The 24,309-nt window shown below is 25.7% G+C and overlaps 5 protein-coding genes across 7 annotated transcripts; 2 read left to right on the forward strand and 3 right to left on the reverse strand.

The window, feature by feature from the left end:
• Nucleotides 1-3,654: 3,654 nt before the first annotated feature.
• Nucleotides 3,655-6,400, reverse strand: LOC132929173 (uncharacterized). The gene is made up of 3 exons (XM_060994322.1): nucleotides 6,326-6,400; nucleotides 5,953-6,095; nucleotides 3,655-5,786 (listed from the first exon to the last, which is right to left on the reverse strand). The coding sequence occupies exons 2-3, from the start codon at nucleotides 6,064-6,066 to the stop codon at nucleotides 5,079-5,081; spliced, it is 822 nt and encodes a 273-aa protein (XP_060850305.1). The 5' UTR covers nucleotides 6,067-6,095; nucleotides 6,326-6,400; the 3' UTR covers nucleotides 3,655-5,078.
• LOC132929174 (MOB kinase activator-like 3) lies at nucleotides 3,746-9,432 on the forward strand. Of its 2 annotated transcripts, XM_060994324.1 has the most exons (7): nucleotides 3,746-4,440; nucleotides 4,520-4,675; nucleotides 6,598-6,690; nucleotides 6,782-6,932; nucleotides 7,959-8,186; nucleotides 8,266-8,381; nucleotides 9,134-9,432. In XM_060994324.1, exons 3-7 carry the CDS (start codon nucleotides 6,649-6,651, stop codon nucleotides 9,266-9,268), a joined length of 672 nt encoding a protein of 223 aa, XP_060850307.1. In that variant the 5' UTR covers nucleotides 3,746-4,440; nucleotides 4,520-4,675; nucleotides 6,598-6,648; the 3' UTR covers nucleotides 9,269-9,432. The 2 variants fall into 2 exon arrangements, with proteins under 2 accessions (XP_060850307.1, XP_060850306.1); XM_060994323.1 differs by lacking the exons at nucleotides 3,746-4,440; nucleotides 4,520-4,675 and having other exon boundaries at nucleotides 6,476-6,690.
• Nucleotides 9,429-10,381, reverse strand: LOC132929175 (large ribosomal subunit protein eL32). Its single transcript, XM_060994325.1, has 4 exons — nucleotides 10,240-10,381; nucleotides 9,941-10,040; nucleotides 9,693-9,845; nucleotides 9,429-9,629 (listed from the first exon to the last, which is right to left on the reverse strand). Exons 2-4 carry the CDS (start codon nucleotides 10,031-10,033, stop codon nucleotides 9,474-9,476), a joined length of 402 nt encoding a protein of 133 aa, XP_060850308.1. The 5' UTR covers nucleotides 10,034-10,040; nucleotides 10,240-10,381; the 3' UTR covers nucleotides 9,429-9,473.
• Nucleotides 10,382-14,286: 3,905 nt separating this feature from the next.
• Nucleotides 14,287-18,153, forward strand: LOC132930804 (heat shock protein 60A). The gene is made up of 10 exons (XM_060996866.1): nucleotides 14,287-14,457; nucleotides 15,030-15,188; nucleotides 15,340-15,592; nucleotides 15,656-15,804; nucleotides 15,896-16,019; nucleotides 16,090-16,258; nucleotides 16,373-16,580; nucleotides 16,641-16,953; nucleotides 17,024-17,202; nucleotides 17,683-18,153. The coding sequence occupies exons 2-10, from the start codon at nucleotides 15,030-15,032 to the stop codon at nucleotides 17,854-17,856; spliced, it is 1,728 nt and encodes a 575-aa protein (XP_060852849.1). The 5' UTR covers nucleotides 14,287-14,457; the 3' UTR covers nucleotides 17,857-18,153.
• Nucleotides 18,154-19,277: 1,124 nt separating this feature from the next.
• LOC132930803 (exosome component 10) lies at nucleotides 19,278-23,514 on the reverse strand. Of its 2 annotated transcripts, none has more exons than XM_060996865.1 (15): nucleotides 23,406-23,514; nucleotides 23,236-23,341; nucleotides 22,553-22,686; nucleotides 22,357-22,468; nucleotides 22,025-22,296; nucleotides 21,773-21,959; nucleotides 21,560-21,703; nucleotides 21,307-21,497; nucleotides 21,041-21,197; nucleotides 20,831-20,979; nucleotides 20,612-20,774; nucleotides 20,333-20,536; nucleotides 20,049-20,252; nucleotides 19,593-19,832; nucleotides 19,278-19,410 (listed from the first exon to the last, which is right to left on the reverse strand). In XM_060996865.1, the coding sequence occupies exons 2-15, from the start codon at nucleotides 23,236-23,238 to the stop codon at nucleotides 19,354-19,356; spliced, it is 2,217 nt and encodes a 738-aa protein (XP_060852848.1). In that variant the 5' UTR covers nucleotides 23,239-23,341; nucleotides 23,406-23,514; the 3' UTR covers nucleotides 19,278-19,353. The 2 variants fall into 2 exon arrangements, with proteins under 2 accessions (XP_060852848.1, XP_060852846.1); XM_060996863.1 differs by having other exon boundaries at nucleotides 20,333-20,539.
• Between the last annotated feature and the right edge of the window lie 795 nt (nucleotides 23,515-24,309).

Consider the following 24,309-nt stretch of genomic DNA (forward strand, 5'->3'; position numbering starts at 1 on the left):
AGTATTAAAAAGTAAATACTCTTAGGTTAAATAACTGGTTTGAGGTCATATTAATTTAGGTAAACGAAACACGTCCTTATCGAATTATTCCTTTTTTATATTTTAACCATATAGTAATTAGTCTTATAATACTATTATAGTAGTGTGTACTTGTAATATATCTACTGTTGAAGTGTGCAACATATATAGCTATTGCCTATAGACTAGATTGTTTAAATCAGATAAATACTTGATGAATATTGTATTACTTACACTAACAGTGGACAACATTTTATTGTGAATAAATAAAGTAGGTTGACATTTATTTGCATTGTATATTTGTATACTTATTTAATAAGTAATATTATCTCATGGTCCATGGACCATGGTGAAGACCTACTTATGAGAGTTGATCCTACGAAACCTGTTATATACTCGTAGATAATATAATTGATAAATATATAACTATAAACTAGATCTAATATTAATTATTATAATTTTATAATTTATAACTTGGAAGTACAAGGTATACGGTATAATCAAAAATATAAATAGTATGATACATTTTAAACCACGGACTGACGAACTTGCCTTAAACTATTCATAAATTATGAAATTTACAGATAACTCATATATTGTAGTATTTTACAATATTGACAAGCAAGTAAGCAACCAAATTATTCAAATCAATTTATCACTGCAGAAGCCAGAAATACAGCATTTAGTTATAAATTATACGACCACGATTATTCAGCTAGACATACAATAATGTCAATTTTTAAACATTAAAAAGTAATAATGAATAGGTAATTATTAGTTTGGTATAAGTAATTAACCTACATAAATATAAAATAATGAATTAGCTATATTCAGAAACCATATTAGGTACCACAATAGTTTTGTATGCAAATTATTATTTGTTAAGATTATAATTTAGTTAACATTAGATTGATTTTTTATTTAATTTAGTCAACAACCTATAATCTACTAGTGTCAATTAAAATGACGAATAATAATATTAAGAGGACGTCAATACGTCATATACCCGCATGTGTTGCATGTCTATGTCTTACGAACGTAGGTAAGACATAGCAAATTTGCATTCAACAGATTCAATTTTATGCTGTTAACTTTAATATTAGAGTCAATACCTATATTATCAAACTTAAACTTTAAAGTTAATAACTAGTAAAATTACCTAGGGCGTCTCATAATAGGCTTTTATTGATCTTTTAATTTTTAAGCGAGTTACGAGCATTTTAAAGTTTAAATATTTTACACGACTATAACTCACTTAAAAATTTAAGTTTAAATTTAATTTAATTTAAATTTAAGCCTTTTCCCCAAAAATATTTTTTCGTATTGTTTAAATAGAAAATTCTAGGGACCGAAGAAAATATTCGAGGTATCGACAATTTCGAGTTAAAAAAGTTTGAGAATCGAGATAACCAAGTAGCAAGTTCGACTGTATATTATTAATAATAAATGACTAAAATTAAAAATCATAAAATTTACCATAGAATAAACTTACTTTTAATATATATATATGTTATCATAATGTTATTTATATCGGTATTCGGCGGTGACAATATAATCGAACAAGTTGTTGACTATTACAAAATATAAAAATCAGAAATATAAATAATATAATTATATTACAAATTACAATATACTAAAAAAATAAGCTGAATTTTGATAGATTGTAGGTAACACATCTAGGTTATACCTCACTTATAAACATACTAAAAGTCCTAATACCTACATTTTGTAGTTTCTTGTGCGTAGTCCCTCACCGCTTTTAAAAGGATCACGCACCCCCTTTCGGCTTTCACTGGTTTCACTTATAACTCATCAGCTGTTCAAATTACAATATTTGCATGCGATAAAGTCCCTTAACAAATTCGACTTAACCAGATTGTAAAATTACAAATACAATTAAGTAGGCAAGTAGGTATGTAAATAAAAAAAGACCAAGTCCCAAGATATTAAGGATTTTAAATTAAAAATAATTGGAAACATGTGAAACAGCTACATAATTTCTAAATTAATTGTATTTCAATAATATATTAACAATTATATTAATTATATTATTTGAAAACTAAACTTATATAATTACTAAAAAAAATGCAAAAAATTGGAATTTTTGTTTATTTTTAACTTTATAGGTAATAATGGATACAATATTGGTTCGCAAGATCGCACATAAATACATAATAACCGTTTAATAATTCAATAATTGCACAATCAAATATTATTGTCGTATCTAAGCTACCTGATCTACTGATATATTATAATTTGTAATAACTATGGCTGGGATTAGTGGGATTTGTATGTAAATACTAAATACATATTTTTACTAAACCATTATAAATTTATAAATTAATTATTGCAAATGATAAATTCATTTCACGTGATTTGGATTAAAATAAAACATATTTTATTTTAAATGTTTTTATATATTTCGTCATGAATAAATATTTTAACATTATTTGTAAAATTTGTAAAATTTTTTTTACATATTTCGTAAATTTTGACGATTTTAGTGGTTTAGTAGTATTATACATTTTTACCTCAATAATAGTATACCCATACAAATTGTAAGTGTGTATAATGCATATAGGAAATAATTATATGAAAGTATCAGTATCTATATATTAATTAAATATTAATAACTTGATTATAGTTTATCTTATTCGTTTCTGTTCAATAATAACTATACATTATAAATTATAATGATCTTAGATTATACTTTATATTCATTAATTGACAATTGTTATAGACAAAATATATTTACGATCTTTCAACAGTGTCAGTACTTAAGTTCGCGTGGTTGTAAAAATATCTTTATATTTTTTAAATGAATTTGATTAGAAATAAAAAACAATTAATTGTATATTATTCAAAAATTATTTAGAATTTAATTTTAATTTTATACGTTAACATCATTTTAAAATTTTTCTTATTATATATTTTTTATTTTATACTATACATATTTTGACCATTTTAATTACATATATACATATGTATATTTTTTTAGTTTTTTATTACATATAAATCCCAGCTCTAATAATAACATATTAATAAATAATAAGTTCAGACTAGCAAATTTAATGTTAAATTGATACAATAAATAATAATATAGGTATCTAAACTAAGCTGATTATAGCTGAATCTATGTATATTATAAACCTTAAATTATCAAAAATCTATTTTTTATTTTTGCGTGGTTATTGTTCTAAAACATAAAATAGGTATTAAAATACTATATTGAAGTTATCCAAATATCTGAATATTTTACTAAAAAATATATTATTGCATAATTAGCTTTGATTAATATTTATATAAACCACCAAATTATAGATGTCAATAGGTACTCAATGTTAAAAACAAAGTTATGTGATAGACAAAATAAAATTAAAAATGTTTTCATATTTATTTTCTGCATATTAAATTTAAATTTAGATTATTCAAAAAATAAATGTATACCTAATACCTATTGATAAATAAATTAAACTATAGTGCCATAGTGGGTTTTTTACGGTATGTTCATCATACATTTATAAAATTACTAGTTTTTTTTTATTATTGAAATACATTTTTATAGTTATATAATCTGTATCTACACTTCAGTCATTCTACACGTTATACAATAGGTAAAAGAATTAACAACTATAATAAGTTAAACTTTTTCTTTTTTTATTAAATAAAAATAAAACATTTATAATCTGTATTTTGTATACATAATAATTAATAATAGAATAAGCAAAATGGACAGGATAATAATAAATATAGTAAAATAGGCGTGGCAGCATGACCGAAGATGGCGTCCATACTCCATTGTCACTATTTTAACACTACTAGTTAGTAGTTTTGCTTATTTTTTATTTTTAGCTATTTAAACAAGTAGATCATGATACCAGTTGCGTAGCTATACGGCATACGCTCTCCGTACTTCGGGATGTCGCAATGGTCGCATTGTTGTGATTTTAGCGAGATTCACGGGATAGTAGTTTGTGCCTGTAGTATCCTTGTCTTACGACTAAAGCATCGACTCGTAGTGGAGCACACACATGACACACGAAGCGAGGAGTGATGAGATGAGACGATACGAGTGAACCAAATACACTTTCATGTTCGACGTCAAGATGAATTATCATTTATCAGGAATAATGGCAGAGGAAATATTAGAAATTAATGGCTTAGGGTGTCTGAGACCAGTGAGACCTGTGTATCGTGTATGTGCATGGATTAATCAAGAAAAGACAACAGTACCTATTGGAACAGAATAGATTAAAATTAAATATTAAATTTATCAATTTAATTTATTCTGTGGCATTGGATCGATAGTTTTGGTCTGTGTTGGTTTCGCTATGAACGCTTGATTGATTTTGGCATTTTTTTATATTGTCTATTTGTCTGAGACTCTGAGCACATGTCTAAGAAGAAACAATGTTATTTGAAGTAATGTTTAAATATTTTTAAATATACATGTTATTACTAAAGAGTTTGGAATTATCGAGTTGAATGTTTTTTTTTTTAGATTGTACATTGGACAACCTCTGTAGCTTACTAGTTTACCAGGTGAGAACCATTACAAAGGGCATATTGGCCTGGTAAATCTAATGATTTTTGACGACTGTCTGAAGAGTGAAGGGAGAAGTTTTCCATCACCACATTGAATTCTGAGTACATTTAGGTGAATGATTACAATAATTTGTTGTGTGTCCATAGCCTTGGCAACTAGTTAAACTTAGAAATGAAAATAAATTCATTGTTTAACTAAGTTTTGAATCTTTTCACAATAGACATTTTTTAAATATTTATACAAATTATAATAAATTAATAACAGTGTAATTATATTATAAAAATTATATAATTAAAAATAAATGTATACATAATAATATGTTAGTATAATATATAGGAATGTAAATTGTATGGGTACTATTGTAGGTACTTTAGCATGTATTGGTAAATATAGGTAGGTACTATAAGTATAAATTATTATTGTTTTGTTAAGCACAGTTATTTGCACAGGGAAAATTTATTGAGATAAATGAAAAAACGTTCACAGCTTATAATAGTAAATGACAAACGACTCTTCAGTATGATAAGTATAAATCTGGAAAATGACTTATTAAACAAATAAATTGCCTGGGGTAAGCTAAAGCTAATTTTTTTACTTCATCATTTAAATCATAATCTGTTACTAAAGTTGAATTTTTGTTTTTAATGTCTCTTAAGGTTAATATACTTCTACATTTGTTAGGATAGATATTAACAATATCAATATTATTGTTAATACACCGTAAACTGACACCATTTACAAAGTAGTTCAAAAACTCCATAAACTTATTACTAAAGTTTAACTTAATGAGCAATTCATTAAATATACTTGAGCATGTTTGGAATACCAATGGTGACTTAGAGCATACATCAATTAAGTCGTTGATTTCCCACAGCGATATTGCGGACAAAATTGTTTTTTCAAAAATTAAAGGATTTACCTTGATGGTTTTTTCTTGAATAATTATAGGCAATTTCAATACATTTGATCCTAATTGAGTCCAAACAGTCATTAAAACTGAATTCAATGCCTTGTTGTTTTTATTTAAGATAGATTCTATGTATCTAGCATATATATCAAAGTCTGCCCCTTGATCAAGTATTGATTTTAATTTGATCATGTGATCAGGTTCTATTACATCAAAATTAATAGAATACAGAAATTTTTGAATGTTAGACTGTGTGCTGAGCTTATTATCCGGTATAAAGTTTGGTGGAGTGTATAATAATGTTTTTAAAATCATCTAAAATCAAAAAAAAAAAATATAATTATAAATATTATAAATTTTAAGTTGAATATTTTAAAGTTAAATAAATTAATAAAAATTAATTTGGTTTAATGACATTTCTAACTTAATTAGATTAAATACACCAAATTAATTATTGAAATGTATATAAATAGTGACTTACTAGACATTTTCCAAATATTTCGTCAGAATTGTCAGATAATTTTTTATTTTCCAAATGTTCCAAAAATGCAGATAAACGATCTTTATTTATTTTTCTAAAATTTGATATTTCCATTTTAATAGTTTACATATTTCTTTAAAGTACTGCAACACAAGCAACAAAAATCAAATGATCTTGATATTTAATGATTCATTGCAATTTAATATAATTTCAAATTTTTAACTGCTTTTTAATATTTCGATTTTTGAATACAAATTACGATTCACGATCTATTATTTATTATTCTAATCAGTACTCGGTAATACACTAATAATCACAATAATATAATACTCTTTATAATACTCAATCGTGAGATCAACTTACAACTACTTACTGTAATGTTTCATTTTTAATAAGAACTAAATAAATATAAAACTATATATAATAAATAAAGATAATAGCAATAATAATAGTAAGCTGCTACTACAGTGATTTTTATTATCGCATATCAGAAAATGACAATTGATAATGTTATCCCAATGTACTGTTTTTGTATATCATTGTATTAAAATGGGAAGATAATAAAGCTAAAAATCACTTAAATATCTTAAATTTAAGTTAATTATTATTTAGTGTATATTACTATTAATTATAATTTAATTTTAGTGTTAATTTTTTGGAACAGTATTTATCCACAGAGTATTAAATAAATTCAACATGTCTTTTGGTGGTTTTATTGATTTTTTTCAAAAAGGAAAAGTAAGTTACAAAATATTGCATTTTATTACAAATAATATACTATTGTATACATTGTGTCAGTGTCCAATTATTTATTAAAATACATTTTCAGACATTTAGGCCGAAAAAGAAGTTTTCACCGGGCACCCTTCGTTATTCGTTGTATAAACATGCACAAGCTTCATTAAACTCCGGCATCAATTTAAGGAATGCAGTGCAATTGCCACCGGGCGAAGACTTATATGATTGGATTGCTGTTCACGGTATTATTATTAAATTCTATGCTTGTATTTACTATTGAAAACGCATCATATCTTAGCAGTAAGTTTAAAAATATTCTATAGAAAGTTAAAACTATATTTATTCAACGTTTTGAACATGTAAACAAATTTTTCACATACTTGTATACAATATGCATGTAAGTGTGGCTAAACTTTAAGAGCAAATTTTGCTAAATTCCTAAATTGTTTATAAAAGTCTTTCAAATAACTTTCATTCATTTTAAACACTAGTCACTGACACAAATCAAAGAATTAGTACAGTTGTACTTATACTTACATAGTTATATACTGTTTGTGTAAAAAAAAATATGTTTGATGATATTAAAATATTTTACAATAACCTTTAGGCTTTAGAACTCAGGTCATAATCTATAATTAAAAAAAAAATGATGGTTCATGTAGCTTATTATTAGCATTGTTAGCAACATAACAACACCCTCATACAAGCCTATGAAGAGATAATATTAGGCACTATAAGTATACATTATCATTATTGTACATAGTAAATTGAATTATGAGCAATTAGTATATTATTTTAAAATTTATTTTGTTTTGTTTCAAATTGTATTTTTTTAAATTTTTATTCTATAGTTAGTACTTAGTTGTGGATCATGACACCCACCACCACTACACCACTCTAGAATATAATCATAAATATAGCTGTTGTGTAACTAGTTGACCCACTGAAAATAATCATGTTGGATAAAAATTGGTTTATTTTGTATGAATAATTTGTATATTATTTTTTTTCAATGACTTATTGGTTAAGAATTAAGGAGTAAACAGCATGTGTATGTTAATTAACAATTTTCTAGTATAGTAAGGATCTGAATAGATAGCCATATGGGTAATTTTATGTTTTAACAAATTGCAATGATAGATACACACAATAACTCAACTTTTCCATTAATAACACAATCTAAATTGTTTTCAATAATACTATTCTGCTTAAATATTATCTCTACAGTTTTAACACTAGTACATATCATAACTTATTCTTATTTTCAGTGGTCGATTTCTTCAATCGAATAAATTTGATATATGGCACAGTCTGTGACTATTGTACAGATACATCTTGTCCAACCATGAGTGGTGGCCCAAAGTTTGAATATTTATGGGCTGATAAAGAAAGATACAAAAAACCAACACCATTACCAGCACCTCAGTATGTTTCACTGCTTATGGATTGGATTGAAACACAAATTAACAATGAGAACTTATTCCCTGTATCAACAGGTATATTTGAATGAAGTCTTTTAATAAGAAAACACATAACATTATTAAAATTGTTGTACTTTTTGATATTTGTTATTAGATGTACCATTTCCAAAGACTTTTATGCCACTTTGCAAAAAAATACTTACTCGATTATTTAGAGTATTTGTACATGTTTATATACATCATTTTGACCGAATTATATCTATAGGCGCAGTAAGTATTATGGTTTATAAAAATAAAGGAAATAAAATATTTAACTTGCAGTGAATTAATATTAATTAATTTTTGGTGATAATTATATAATGATAAGTTTATGTAAAATCAAATAAATAGGTATTTCAATTAAAACTCGAGGGTGCTATAATTTGTAGAATTAAATGTTCTTATAAATCTTTATTTTGTATTTTTATTACAATCGTCATTCAAAACTATTGAAGAATATGTTAAATTAAATATATAAATATAAATAAATACTAACAACATCTATTCTATTTTAATCACGTCTTCATTGCTACATGATGTTGTTATTAGTTTATGTATTTTACTATAATTTTAAAACTGTATATGAATTATTGTAAATGTTTTGTTTTTTTTTCATGTAAATAGAATGGGTGTTAAAATTGTTGAGCACATGTCTTACACCTTATCAGGTTTTTTCTACACTCACTATAACTTGAAACAGATAGTTATTTTATTTTGTTATCATAAATCTATACATAACATTTATAAATTTATAATTTAACAATAATCCTTAATCAAAAATTATTGTTTATACAACAAAAACTAATTCATATTATACCAAATGATGTACCAAGTTAAAATAAATGTATTCAAGATTGTAGACACACTACAAAACTTAAATAACATAAAATTTTTGATATAATTGAAGCGAATTCATTATGACCGACCAGTTATAATATATTTTTACCCTAACATAATACTTTGTATTTTAATTTTTTTTTCAGGAACCACATGTGAATACGTGTTATAAGCATTTCTACTATTTTATAACAGAGTTTGATCTAGTCATTAATAAAGAATTGGAGCCATTAATGGAAATGACATCGAAAATGTGCCAGGATTGTCTTCAGAATCAATAATATCTTATATTTTAAAAAAAAAATATGTGTATATTTTTTGAATTACTATGTGGCATTTATTTTACAATTTTGTTACCTTTAAAAATGTATATTTTTAAATTAATATTCTTTTGTTAATTTAATCAGGAGTTGAATAATATATGATATTAAAACAAGAAAATGGATTTTAAGAACTTTTTATTTTATTAATTAATCATTACAAAACTTAACCCTCTTGTGTACGAATGCGTGCGTTTCCATTGGTTAATCTGATAGATAACTCTTGGGCTCTAGAAACAATAGTTTTACGATTTTTGGATGAAACACCATGAGCGATTTCACCGCAGTACTTTCTGTTCTGCATCATCAACATTTCCAATTCCTAAAATTTGAATATTTCATTAGAATCCACATATTCTAGTTTCAAAATGCAAGTTATACTTACTCTGACATTGTGTACAAGAACTTTACGGAACTTTGAAGGCAACATGTGTCTGGTTCTCTTGTCACTACCATAACCAACATTGGGCATCAAATACTGTCCCTTGAATCGTCTTCGCACTCTGTTGTCAATACCCTTAGGTTTACGCCAGTTGGGCTATAAAAGAATAACAATGAAGTTTTTATATTATTTAAGATCTAATATATAACTAGTTAATAGCATACCAATTATATTTGTTTAAATAAACTTACCTTGAGTTTGTCATAACGATCACTTTGATGTCTGATAAACTTCTTTGTACGTTTCTTGATGATTTGTGGGCGATACTTAGGCTTGATCGACATGGTTAATCTAAAATAATTAGATAAAAATCAATCTCGATATGTACAGATTTCAACTAATCTTACGAAAAGAATATTTTTACAAATATTAATAATTTATCATTTCAATTAAATTGAATATTAGGTACGATTTATAATGAAATCATACAATTGATACTTTAGAGGATCGAATTGATAAATTTGGATTAAAATCTTACAAATATACTTACATTTTATAGGATTGACCTACGGGAAAAGTAGACGTACGTCGAAGTGTCGTACATACAGCGAATAAAAGTAAACAACATAGACTGCTAACCGTATTTTGAGGTTATCATCGGTAAGACATTATCTCATTAAACGTATACCAACCTCACGGTTCTTACAAAAAGGTTAACTTACAATATTTTTTTTTTTTTGTTATCAATTATTGGCGCCTAAATTTGAATGCAATCGTTGTAGACTATGTGATTATAGTAAAAAGTTACTATATGCAGTTCTACGAACTATGTTGTAACATGTTCAGAGTGTGGCACAAAATAGATCACTATAATTGATGTGTTACATTTTAATTCAAAAATGTTTATATAAAGTAATTTTTTAAAAAAATATATTTTTTGAAATTATATTAATTATAATGTTTCTAACATAAACTAAATCGTAATTTACTTAACGAGAATATTGATATTTAAAAAATTGTAAAAAATCAGCCACTGGACTTAAATAAATGTTTTTAACATCTAAATTTTTTTAAAAATCAGATGTACAAATTGTTTATTTTTAAATTTTTTTAATTAATTTTTAAGTTTTATATTTTCTGTATTAAAAAATAAAAAAATGTATACTAAAAATGTAGCGCAAGTGCCTATAACTTATATTTAAAAGGAATTGTATAAAAATATTGATTACAACAAAAATTATTTCATTATTTCATTTGACAGATCTCCATGGGACATATTCCAAATATTAATTTTCTTTTACTAACTTTAGCAGTATTGCCAGTAACAACAGGCGTATGTGAGAAATTATTTACAGGTGCAATACCTGTACTAAACATGAGCGAAAGTGCTCATCTTATAATTTCTTGTACCTCTACCATAAATTATTATTCTGATTATATATAAGTATCTATCCTGAATTCCTGAATCACAATCTAGGATGGAATTAGAAAAAATTATGTGGCAAATTACCATTTATAAATATAGCATTGTCCTGGGTTATTGTTATTAATTGAATGCACTAAAAACTGTGAAATATCAATAAATTATGTATTAGAATTTAGAACTTTAGAAGTTTATTTATAGTTTCCAGTAGTTTCAACACTACCATTTATTCTATGTTTTGTTGAAATAAACATTCAAAATTTAATTTTCAAAAACTGTATCCCTACGTTTTATTTTTATCAATTGAAATTCATTGAAAATTGACATTATTTGAAAAATACAACCAAAAATTAATTTGTCTATTCATTAGGTCAAATTATTATTTTATAGTGCCTCCTAATTGTAATCGAAAATTACAATAATTATATAACAATAAAGTTACAATAATTACATAAAAATATTTACAGAAAATATACCTATTGTAGGTCACTGGAATAGCTGCTAATCGAGAACGATTTCAGCAAATTATTAAAAAATATACTACTTACAAGATTTGTATTATTATTTATGACATTATATAATAGAATTATAAAAGTTATATACATAAATAAGATAGATATGTGAAGAAAATATTCCGTGAATGGCGTCAATAATTTACGTCAAGCCTCATCTCATCATAAATATTATTGTACCTAATTGATTTGTTTTACTTTTCAGTGTAGAATACTAGAATGTAGCACTACGCAATTTATAGATAATGTATTAATGTTAGAATATTTAATGCCAGCTATAATATAATAATATATTACAATTTACATATTATATAATAGGAATAGGTACTTATTTGATTTTTTTCAAATTAAAATACATAATATTCATTCTGTTAATAGAATACAGCGAACATGATCAAGTTAATAAAAACAATCAAATAGAGTTATAGTTAATTCTTTATTTTTTAATTATAGTCACGTTAAAGTTATGAACGTTAAGTTATAAGTCAATAATTAACTAACAATAAATTTAACTATACTAATTTAAAGATAATATTGAGAAATATATAATAACTTAATTCAATTCAATTCAAAATAAATTATTAATTTATTACTTTCAAATAGTTGGAAATTAATTAGAATAATAATTAAACAACTTGTTGGTATATAGTGCATTCTAAATCTTAATCTTGAAATTCTGTATTTCTTTTTACTGCACCACGCTAGCTTAATACCTAATCTTTTTGCAGCAATCATACATATTGGAGTCAATAAAATTATTAAAAATAAGAATATTTTAATTAAAATTATTTATATAATAAGTCATTAAATTATAAAAAAAAATTATTAATAAATATTTTAGGTAGGAGATACCTTTTAGTATATTGGTGTATTGCTTAAGTATAAATATGGCTATTAAGATTCAAGCTACCTCTTAAATTAATTAGAAAATTAACTAAATACAATAGTTAAATTAAGGACAAATAAAATTATATTTTTATTTAGACGATCATCTTCGAATAAACGAGTAATATACTCGTAGTACTATACTACTATAATTTAAAATATAGATTATTGGATGTTAGGTAATTATAATTTATAATACAATTCGAAAACGTTTGTTATTTTTTTTTATAGTGAAATTTATTAGGTACACGTATTATAGACAAAAGAGAAAGTTTGTTTTGTAGACTTTTAGGAGTTTAATTATAATTTTAACTACCGCTATAATATATATTTACTTATTTATAGATAAGTTACCTATATACGTATTGTATTTTATGCAAGTAAGTGTATAACATTGAAATAATATTCATCAATGGTCAATGGATATTTTTAATAGGGTTTGGTAAGTTCTCACACAAATCATAGCAGGCGAGTAGTTATATAATAACTATGTAAATTGTAAGTAATTATAGTACAAATATGTTTCAGTTATAGACTAAATAGACTTATATTTATAGTATAAATCAATAAATTCATAATATTTTGAGTTCAATCGATGAAGAAACTAATATGTTACATATTATATGTATACAAATTACGAATTAAATAGAATTGTTATATGTATTTTGAATTTTCAGATGATGTTAATATAGAATTTTTGAAGCAATTGGAAATAGTAGGTATAATGTTCTGACAGCACTTTTAATTATTGCGATAACCATTTTACATAACTTGATATACTTCTTAGAAATACTATTTTTTTAAATTTCAATTGATGTTTTGCTTTTTAGTTTTTTATAAAATAAATGAAATAAACAAGAATAAATAACTACAGCAATTACATTCAACTATTTAAATTGTTAGGTAGTTCTAACTCCTAAGTCTGAATACACTGGGAAGGAAACTTCTATAGATGTATCGTTGTATCATTATTATTCATGTAAAAATTTACATATCTACTATTTGTGTATTTTTTTTTTTGTGTTGGAACTTACATGGCCATACCAATATTAATAGGTGATTTTTACCTATTAAATATATCTCGCGTGGGAACTTACATTAGTTACATTTTCCCTTTTTAATGGCAACTGGTCTCCCCTTATATTCGTTAAATAATAGTATACTATAGTAACAGGTAGGTACCTAAATCGTATATTATGTGTAGGTAAATATTAATCAACTTTAAATTTTGTATTTATGTGAATAAAATATTTTAACATTGTACGAGTTTAATAGTTTATATTATAATATTAATAATTTAATAAATAATATTCATAACAAAAAAAAGCCAAATAATCAATTTTGGGTTCTTAGTCGTCGTACTAACCTAGTAATAAGTACCTACCTACTTACTATTTTACTAGCAATTATAATATACTATATTATATTATATTCTGTGCTATATATATATGTATATACTATATAGAGTATATACAAATACAATTATATACATATAAATATAATGCTATATACAGACAATGAGACAATACAGTATTTGGTATTAGTTACTAAAAATCTTGTCTCAAGTCACAACTTTTGATTCATAATAGTACAATACATAAATATCTCTGAAATACAAAAATAGTCAAAACCACGGTCCACGGACGTATAAAGGTAAATTTTGGTTTTTGGATGCAACGACGCGATCTTAGTTGTAATTATTATTTAGAAATATTTTCTGTTGGTTTATTGGCTACACTGGTGGCGGTTGAACTTTTTACATTATTCCTTCTAGAAATTTCCATAGATTGCTCACTTTGGTCCCGGCTCCCGGCTTCATATCTACATTCAACTCGTTCTGTTTTGTGGCGTGGTACAGTTTTACGAATCATTTTCGTTTGATTTTAAGTCGTTAAATCAACTTCAATAAATTTCATATTTGTTTGCCGAACTGTTCAAATTATTCAAGGTAAGATAAAATTTACTTTCGTTGGATTGCGGATAAAGGCGTATTTTTGGACGTCGGTATACTACAATAATTAAAACCAATTCTAACCTTTGCGCGACCCGGCCGGCTTAATTCGATATCTGTGTAACCTAATTCGTCGCCAAGTTTCAGCCGATTGAATTTGGAAGTATGAAGATGTTCAAATTTTCGACATTCCCCCGGTTTTACATAATTAATAATTGAAATTAAGAATAAATTAAAATCTGTAAAGAGGTTAAATTCATGTTGGAACTACCCATGTGGTTTTTTTTTTTAAATTATCATTCTATAAAAATGGAGAAAGATATTCTAACATTCGTGAAATTGGAATCAATACTGTTGCTTGCTTCTTAAAAGTATTTTTTTTTTTCAATAATGTATAATTTAAAACCAGAATATTATGTTTTGATTAGACTGTATAGTTATCTACAATAATGGTACTAAAACAGAAAGTATTTACAATTTATGATTAAAATTTATATGGTTCTTTAAATCTTTTACATACCATATACTTAACTGTTTTATATTATTTATGATTGTTTTATATTTAATAGATGTACCGTATTTCTGCTGCTCTTGCTAGAAACAATGTACCCAAATACTTTGCCAGAAACTATGCTAAAGACATTAAGTTTGGACCTGAAGTGCGAAAACTTATGCTTGAAGGAGTTGATATCCTTGCTGATGCTGTTGCCGTAACTATGGGTCCAAAAGTAAGTAAATTAATAAATAATTAAGTTTTATAAATTATTATAATACATTATTCCAGTATAAAATATTTTATCATTATGTTATTTGTATTATAGGTATTTATGTTTTATTAATTTATAGAATATAATATCATATGTATATTTTATTTTTTAGGGTCGTAATGTCATCTTAGAACAGAGTTGGGGTTCTCCTAAAATTACCAAGGATGGTGTAACTGTCGCCAAAGGTATTGAATTGCAGGATAAATTCCAAAACATTGGTGCTAAGCTTGTTCAAGATGTAGCAAGTAATACCAACGATGAAGCTGGTGATGGCACAACAACAGCTACTGTATTAGCCCGTGCTATAGCTAAAGAAGGATTTGAAAAAATTATTAAGGGTGCTAATCCTGTTGAAATTAGACGAGGTACTTGGGAATACAATTTTTATAGGAATAAAATATGTAATAATCTTATATTTTTATCATTAGGAGTAATGTTAGCTGTTGACACAGTTAAGACACATTTAAGTACATTATCAAAAAAAGTTCAGTCTGCAGATGAGATTGCACAAGTTGCCACAATTTCTGCTAATGGTGACACTAGTATTGGAAAACTTATCTCTTCTGCTATGGAAAAGGTAATACTTTTACTTGTAGAATAACAGCTATAGAATGGAGTTATCTTCTAATTTTTTTATAATTTGTACTGATTTTACTAATTATATATAGGTAGGAAAAGATGGTGTAATAACTGTCAAAGATGGAAAAACCTTAGAAGATGAATTGGAAGTCATTGAAGGCTTAAAATTTGATAGAGGATATATTTCCCCATATTTCATCAACTCGGCTAAAGGTAAATATTAAATATAATACATACTATTTTTTAAAAGTATTTTTAATAATATTTAATCAAATCTCTAAAGGTGCCAAAGTAGAATTCCAGGATGCTTTAGTATTATTCAGTGAGAAAAAAATTTCATCTGCTCAATCATTAATTCCTGCTTTAGAATTAGCTAATGCACAACGTAAACCACTTGTTATTGTTGCTGAAGACCTTGATGGTGAAGTTATTGGAATGCTAGTTTTAAATAGGTATTACTTACAAATATTATTTTAAAAAAAATTAATATGGTTTTAAATATTTGATATTATTTATGGTGCTTAATGAATTAGATTTATAAAAAATAAATTAATATTTTTATTCAGATTGAAAATAGGTCTAAATGTTGCTGCTGTCAAAGCCCCTGGATTTGGAGATAATCGTAAATCTACCTTAACTGATATGGCAATTGCAACTGGAGGTGTTGTTTTTGGACAAGAAGGCAATGAACTGAAAATTGAAGATATTAAAGCTGGTGATTTTGGTCAAGTCAAAGAAGTGGTTATTACCAAAGATGACACTTTACTTTTAAAAGTAAATTTATTAATATACACATATTTTTATTGTTATATTTATACTAAAAATAATTATTAGGGTAATGGCGTACCATCTGACGTAGAACAAAGGGCTGAACAAATTAGAGATCAGATTAAGGATACTTCTTCAGAGTACGAAAAAGAAAAACTCCAAGAACGTCTTGCGAGGTTAGCATCTGGTATTGCTGTATTGAAAATTGGTGGTAGCAGTGAAGTTGAAGTCAATGAAAAAAAAGACCGTGTTACTGATGCACTAAATGCCACTCGTGCAGCTGTTGAAGAAGGTATTGTTCCCGGAGGTGGAACTGCTTTAATTCGATGCTCACCTGTATTAGACACAATTAAAGTGGCTAATCAAGATCAAAAAATCGGTAAACATTTGATAGTCCTTAAAATGATGAAGATGGTAAAATTAATTTTAATAAACAAATTGTTTGATAGGTATTGAAATTGTACGCAAAGCATTAACCATGCCTTGTATGACAATTGCTAGAAATGCTGGTGTTGATGGTAGTGTTGTAGTTGCTAAAGTATTGGAAGGTAAAGACAGTTTTGGTTATGATGCATTGAATGACGAATATGTTAACATGATTGAAAAGGGAATCATCGATCCAACCAAAGTGAGTTAAATTAATTAATAAAGGTTATAATAAATCAAATAATAATATAGTACATATTGTTCTTTTCAACCATACTAAATGTATCAATTTATATTAAGAGTTATATCAAGGTTTATTTAGGAGACCTTCAGTTCTTTATTCATTTAATTTTAGTTGAATACCATACACTTTTTCATTGAATTCTTGATACATTTCCTAAACCTTCGTTCCCATATCACTATATTATATACTTGATTTCATCAAAAGTCTATTCATGATGTTAATTAGTAAAAATTCATTTTGGAGTAGATATAGCAAAGTTAAATTACAGACTGTAACATGTACATAATTTCTTTAGTCTTCTATTTTTAGTATTTTAATTTTACATAACCATATTAGAAACTCCAGAATTTTTTAAGCCTTAGGGATCAAGTTTTCTATGTATTTTTCAATTTATGAAATATTTTACTTTACAATCACCTTAAAAATGTTTTTTTTTAGGTTGTCAGAACAGCATTAACTGACGCTGCAGGTGTTGCATCATTATTGACTACAGCGGAAGCAGTTATCACTGAATTACCAAAGAAGGATGAGCCATTACCAGGTGGTGGTATGGGTGGTATGGGAGGAATGGGCGGTATGGGAGGAATGGGTGGCATGGGTGGCATGATGTAATAATTTGTTTTAGAAATCACAAAGACTGACATCGCGCAAGTGGCATAAATATTTTTCTATCCTAGTTATGTGTTGTTCTCGATGTTTTATTTTATAAGAATCAAATTTATTAATTATTAGTAACATTATTAGTTTTTTTTTTATACATATTTTTTAAATTCATATGTTTCTATGTACAAATGGATTGTAAGTTTCATTAGACACATGTTTTAAGAGATATTTTGTCTATTGCATAGATGTTAAAATTGGAAATTGTACAAAGTGTTTTAGATCATATAAAACTCATTCCAAAAGTCATTTGCATATTTTTGTTTATTTATTTCAATAGTAATAAAAAATGATGTTGCAATTACAATTTTTTTTTGTCTGGCCTTTGTTTTGTAACAAATTAAGTACCGTCAAATACATAATCATTAATATATGATTCATAATTAGTTGTCTGCCTGTTAAATTTAGAATACACCAAATAATTTAAAAATCACAACATCATGTTTTATGAATTTATATCATTATATTAAGTTTTTTATGCCCTTTTTCCTTCTAGCCATAGACTTTTTTATAAAATAAAATGGAGCTGTTATTTCTTTTAGTAGAAACAGCATGAACATAACCTGGTTAGCAAAAAGGAGGAAATATATTAATCACAGTGTAAATTTTAGGTTAGGTATATTGAAATGTACAACTCAAATTGTTGTGTTGCGTTCTATTCTAATCATGTTTTTGTCATAAAGTATAAAATGATCAAATTTGATAAAAATATTCAATTTATTGCAAGTTGATATGAATCTTAATTTGTAATGTTGAGATCATGAAATTAACAATAATTATGGTCATTTTCAAATATTTATTAATTTCATACTCATAACTCACCTAAAAATTAAAATATTGTAAAAAGCCAAGAGAGAACACTGATAATGTTCTTACCTAAAAGTTTGATAATAGGTCATTCATTTTAATATTAAGACTAAAGCACACTATTGAAACTGCTGAACGAAAATTTGCTATGTCCTATGTGTATAAGACGGAGACAACACATGCGGATGAGACGACCTCTTAAGAAAATATCAGTACACTAGAATTACCAACACATAAAAATGTTTGTTCAGTAGAACCAATCTTGTGATGGCTTTTAACTAGTTAGATAGTTAGAAGGAAATTAAATAAAAATGGTAATTCTAAACCCAAAATATCTGCTTTTGAAAAGTATAATTTAGACTATTCTTTATAATACCTTTTGTATATTATATATTATTCAGAATAAGAGCGTCAACATAAATAAAGCTATGTATGTCCATCACTAATGATTGCTATGCATTAATCATAGAGATTATCTTTAAACCACATTTACATGTATGAAAGTGGTGAAATTAAACTAAAACTGGATAGAAAAGAAATCCTGTTGAGGAAGATAAAACGCATCATAAGTTTCAGTAAGTTATTTAATTTAATATTAAAAATGATTGTATAACCAATTTAATATCCGATACAATTATTTCTTTATACAGTTTTTTGCAATCTTTTTGGCTTTTTATTTTTCTTTATTTTGTTCTTTTTCTGGAAAAAAAAAATTTAAACAATTTTATTTGAATGATCACCTACTGTACTAATTATAAATTTAATGAATCGTGTTTGACACTGGTAATTAAAAATACTGACAATATTTCTATTAATACATTAATAAAAATATTCAAAGCTGAAAATGAAATTTTATTTTCAATATAATTATGTGTATTTACCTTTTGCAATCGTTTAGAAATTAACATAACCTCTTTTGATTGATTGTGGAATTTGGCAAAATCTGTGTGTTCATACTTATGAGGTTTAAAATTGTTTTGTCTTGAATTATTAGTTGAGTTTTGGGAAGCTGAACTCGTACTAGAACTTTGATTTTCGATTGTTATCTCTCTTATAATTGTGCTTTGAATGTTTTTTTTTACATTTGTGTGGTCAATAATTTCTTTTTTAATTTCTTTAACCTAAAAATAAAAAATATATATAAATCAATTATTCACAATGTGATAGTTTTAAAATAAAAATTATGAAATATAAACAATTTATTTAAATCACGTTTAGAAAATGTGCTTTTAGAAATATCTATTAAAATATTAGTATATAATATTATTATTTAAGTATGATTAAAATCAAATACCTATATTATGTGAAAAATAAAATCATTTAAAAGTAAATCTCACTTGAGTTGTTAAATAAAGTTTGTCCGGACATTCCATCGGGATACTAACATTCATTGGTTCATTGTTTTCGCTTATTTTCTCTTTTATCTCTAATGACTTCTTAAGAACATTATTATACTTAATTGTTTTCAAATACAATTCATATGGCTGTTTATAAACAATATTTGTTAAACCAATATGCTTTCTTGATTTTTTGTTTATTTCCTAAATTATTTATAATAATATTATTTTTATGGCGCATATAACAATTAACTGATGAAAATTAAAATTTAAAAATTAAGTACTTGGAATATAGTAATTTCCTTTGGTGTAAAATAAACAATTTCAATTTCGTCATCAACTAATTTATTTAAATCATTTAATAATGTAGGTAATGAGTCTTCTGCATTTTCTTTTGATTTAGAATAATCATGTAAGCTAATCATGTCAACATCTATATGTTTGACCACATCTTGTGTAAAGCTTTTATCTTCACTCAATTTCTCGGTCTGCTAAAATAAATATATTAAATTTAACACACGAGCATACAAATTATTTTTACAAAAACCAAAAATATTGCTAACATTTTCAAAAGTTTGTTCTCTTGCTTTTTTAATTATGTAATGGATTTCATGAAGACATTGTCGAACCAATGGCGGTATTGGCGAACAACAAGCCAGTATGCCAAATGATTCTTTGGGTAACATTTCTGATATTTTAAGCAACATATGATTTGGTAAAATGTATCTGCAAAAATAAAAATAAAAATATGAGTTATTCATTTTAAAGTTTTTTAATCTTACCCTGGACTTTCATCTAATTCTCTGGCTAATTTATCTCTCCAAGCATATATATGTTTTAGTGCATACATTTGTTGGATGTCAAACATTTTTTTACTCCGTTTATACATACTTAAGTGACTGTCATCGCCTAAAATATTCACTTCATACCTCTAAAATGAAACTTAATAATTAATACCAGTAATAAAAAAATATCATCCAGTAAATTTTTACCGTTTTGCACACATCAGCACTTCGTTGAAATACTAATTCAATATAGTTGCACTGATTAGTAGACATCGCCATTAAATCTTTTTTGATCATATCATACACATAGAGTAAATAGTGAGTATCAGAACGAGCATAAAATATGGCTTCAGTCGATAATGGCCTAAACCAAAATACAAAAACATAATTACATTTTTGAATGGCAGAATATTTGTGATAATCGATAGATGATCTTAAATATTTTTTTTTTATCCGTTTAAGATAATTGTTACCTTGTTCTCCAATCATACAGTTGAAATGCTTTGTCAGCATCTACATTACAATAATGTTTTAGTAAGAAATCTAACCCTTTTCTAGAAAAGTTCAATATTTTGGCAGCTTGATATGTATCGAACATATTTACAACATATAGACCCAGATCTCTTTGCAGCCATGGAATATCACTATCCGCTCCATGAAATACCTGAATATGAACACAAATTAATAATGTATTTAATTTTTTTTATTTTAGTTCAAATTGTTTACCTTAACTACATCAGGATTAGTAAATATTTCATTGAGTACGTGCAATTTGTCACGAAGATGTAATGTATCTATAATATAATCTGCATTTCTAGTAGATATTTGCATTAAACATGTAAATCCCTGATATGTTCGATAACTATGCGCCTATTTAAAAAAGAAAAAAAAATTAATTTGATTTATTGTATATTAAATCAAAAAAAATTTAAATCCTACTTCTAAATCAATAGCCAATTCTGTGACGTTTTCTAAATCAGAAATCATTGAATTCAATTGTTCTTCAGTATATACTTCGACAAATTTTGTGTCTTCTAGTGATGCAGGCTTGACAACTTTTGAAACTTTTAAGTGTTCAGCTGAAACCTTAAATTCTTCTAATTCTAATTGATATGGATGTTTGTAACTTAAGAAAAAAAGATTTCAAAATATTTATTTTTGTACATATTTTAGTGAAGTAAATTTACTTACAACATGATTCCGTCTTCATTCGTTTCCAAACATAAATCTAATGGTGTTTTACTGTTTGGTTTACTAGTAAGAAGAGGTTTAAACGGAACTGGTCTATTATCGACTTTGATCTTAAATTTTATTTGTGGTCTTTCAATATTACGTCCATGTACTAATATTCTTTTTTTGTTTACTGCTTGTGTACTATCAGTAGATTCTGATACAAAAGCTTTAGGAGTGACAGATACACCCACATTCTTGAAAGACCCATTTAATGTATCAATATTGTGAGTCTATAAAAAAAAATTATTATTGACTAGTCACAAAATAAATATTTAGCATATTAGGTATACCACTCGGTCTAAGATTGTGTCATTTCCTTCCTCAATAAGTTCAAATTGATGATCTTCATCTTTATCTCGAATATTACCAGGGATTTTTTGATTTTTCAATAATGCAGATATTCTGTAATTCAAGAAATTAAATTAGTTTGTATCAAGTAGTATAATATATAACATTAATTTGTATTATGTAATAATATGTACATACAACTTGAGAACATGATTTTGACGTGATGAAACAGCTTTTTTAAATTTAGGGTAACTATTATAAAAATTCCAGTTCACTCCATTTGGCAAACTGTTAGAAGCTCGAGTGCCTTCAATAACTGTTTTAAAATCACTCTGCAAAAGTAATGTAAGTATTCACATAATTGATGTTATTGTTAAATTACATATAAATTAGGGACAGTAAATTTTTACACATTTACTTTAAATATCTTTAATAGGTATTGTCATAACTACATTAACAATGAATTAAATATATTAATTTAGTTGATGTAAGGTTGAAATATATGTTTTTGATCATATTTTTTGTTTAGTTTACACAATAGTTAAATATAAAGATGACTTAAAACCATAAAACTTAATTTTTAGCAAAAAGAATGGTCCCAAACTGTCTTCAGCAAACAATAATAATAAATAAAATAAAGTTTAAAATAATTTAAAGATATGAATTGATTGAATAAAAAGATATATAATAATTTTTTCTATGCTAGTATGTTTAGACTATGTTATAAATTAATAATTTTACTACATATTACGATAAATGGCAACTTTTATATTATTATCAAACTTTTTAATAGAACCATTTTTATGAATAAAACACATATTTTGTATTAATACAATACTAGTATGTACAGTATTGATTTTGAAAGTGGTTAATTAACTTACCATTTTATTTTAGATGTGAACAAGTGGATTGTAGTTTGTAACATTCAATACAATATAATAACAATTCCTTGAGATTTCACAACAGTATTTGCAAATTCCAAATTTACTGAAAAGAATCAATTGATAAATTTCAATTCAAGAAAGTTTAATCAATATTTCATAATCCATACCAATGCTCCAAAATCCGATTTCCATTTACCAGTCGCGTGTTCACTATTTAAATTTTCAAGTCACAGACTGTGTTGTGCCTTGTGCAGTGTGCATTAGTCTGTTTATCATCTATAATTTATAGTATCAATAAAAATCGTGTAATGATAACAATGACCCATTACAGGTTAACAAATTTTTTACGTTTCAGTGTAGGAAGAGTGAACAATTATTTATATTAAATAATTGTATACAATATTCTACAGCCGAAGAAATACAGAATACAGATTAAAATGAATATAGTATATAGTATATACTACCTTCAGAATTAAGTTTAAACTTTAATGAGACACCACGCTCGCAAGTGTTGTCTCGGTCTTACAAACAAAAAATATGTCATATGATAAATGTGTGTTCTGTAGAACTAATTTCCTATTATCATATAGTTTTAATATTAGAGTTGTCTGACAGCCTACAGGCTATGTTCAAACTTTAAGGTAACTTACCTTCGGTAGTTCGGTAAGTATATTATCTGTGGTCTGTGATTGGTTTTTTACAAGATTTAAATTTTTAATGATGAGCATTTTAATATTTTACATACTCATAACTAGTTTAAAAATTAAAATACAAAAAAACAACTACAGATCACAGATAATGTTGGTATCTATTTTAAATTTGATCATAGGCCAATATTACTCTAATATAAAAGTTAACATTATAAAACTAGCTTTACTTAACGCGAATTTTTTATACTGTACATTTGTAAGACGGAGACAACATACCAGTAGCATCATAAAAATTTTTGTTTTTATACTTATTCTATCTTCTATGCAAGCCATAAACAGCATGTCGGCATAAACCCTTTCTGGAATTAATCCTATTTTTAATCCAACCTATTGGATTTTAAGTAAGCAATAAGCAAATGTA

This window comes from Rhopalosiphum padi, chromosome 4, assembly GCF_020882245.1.
Source record: "Rhopalosiphum padi isolate XX-2018 chromosome 4, ASM2088224v1, whole genome shotgun sequence".
NCBI lineage: Eukaryota > Metazoa > Arthropoda > Insecta > Hemiptera > Aphididae > Rhopalosiphum > Rhopalosiphum padi.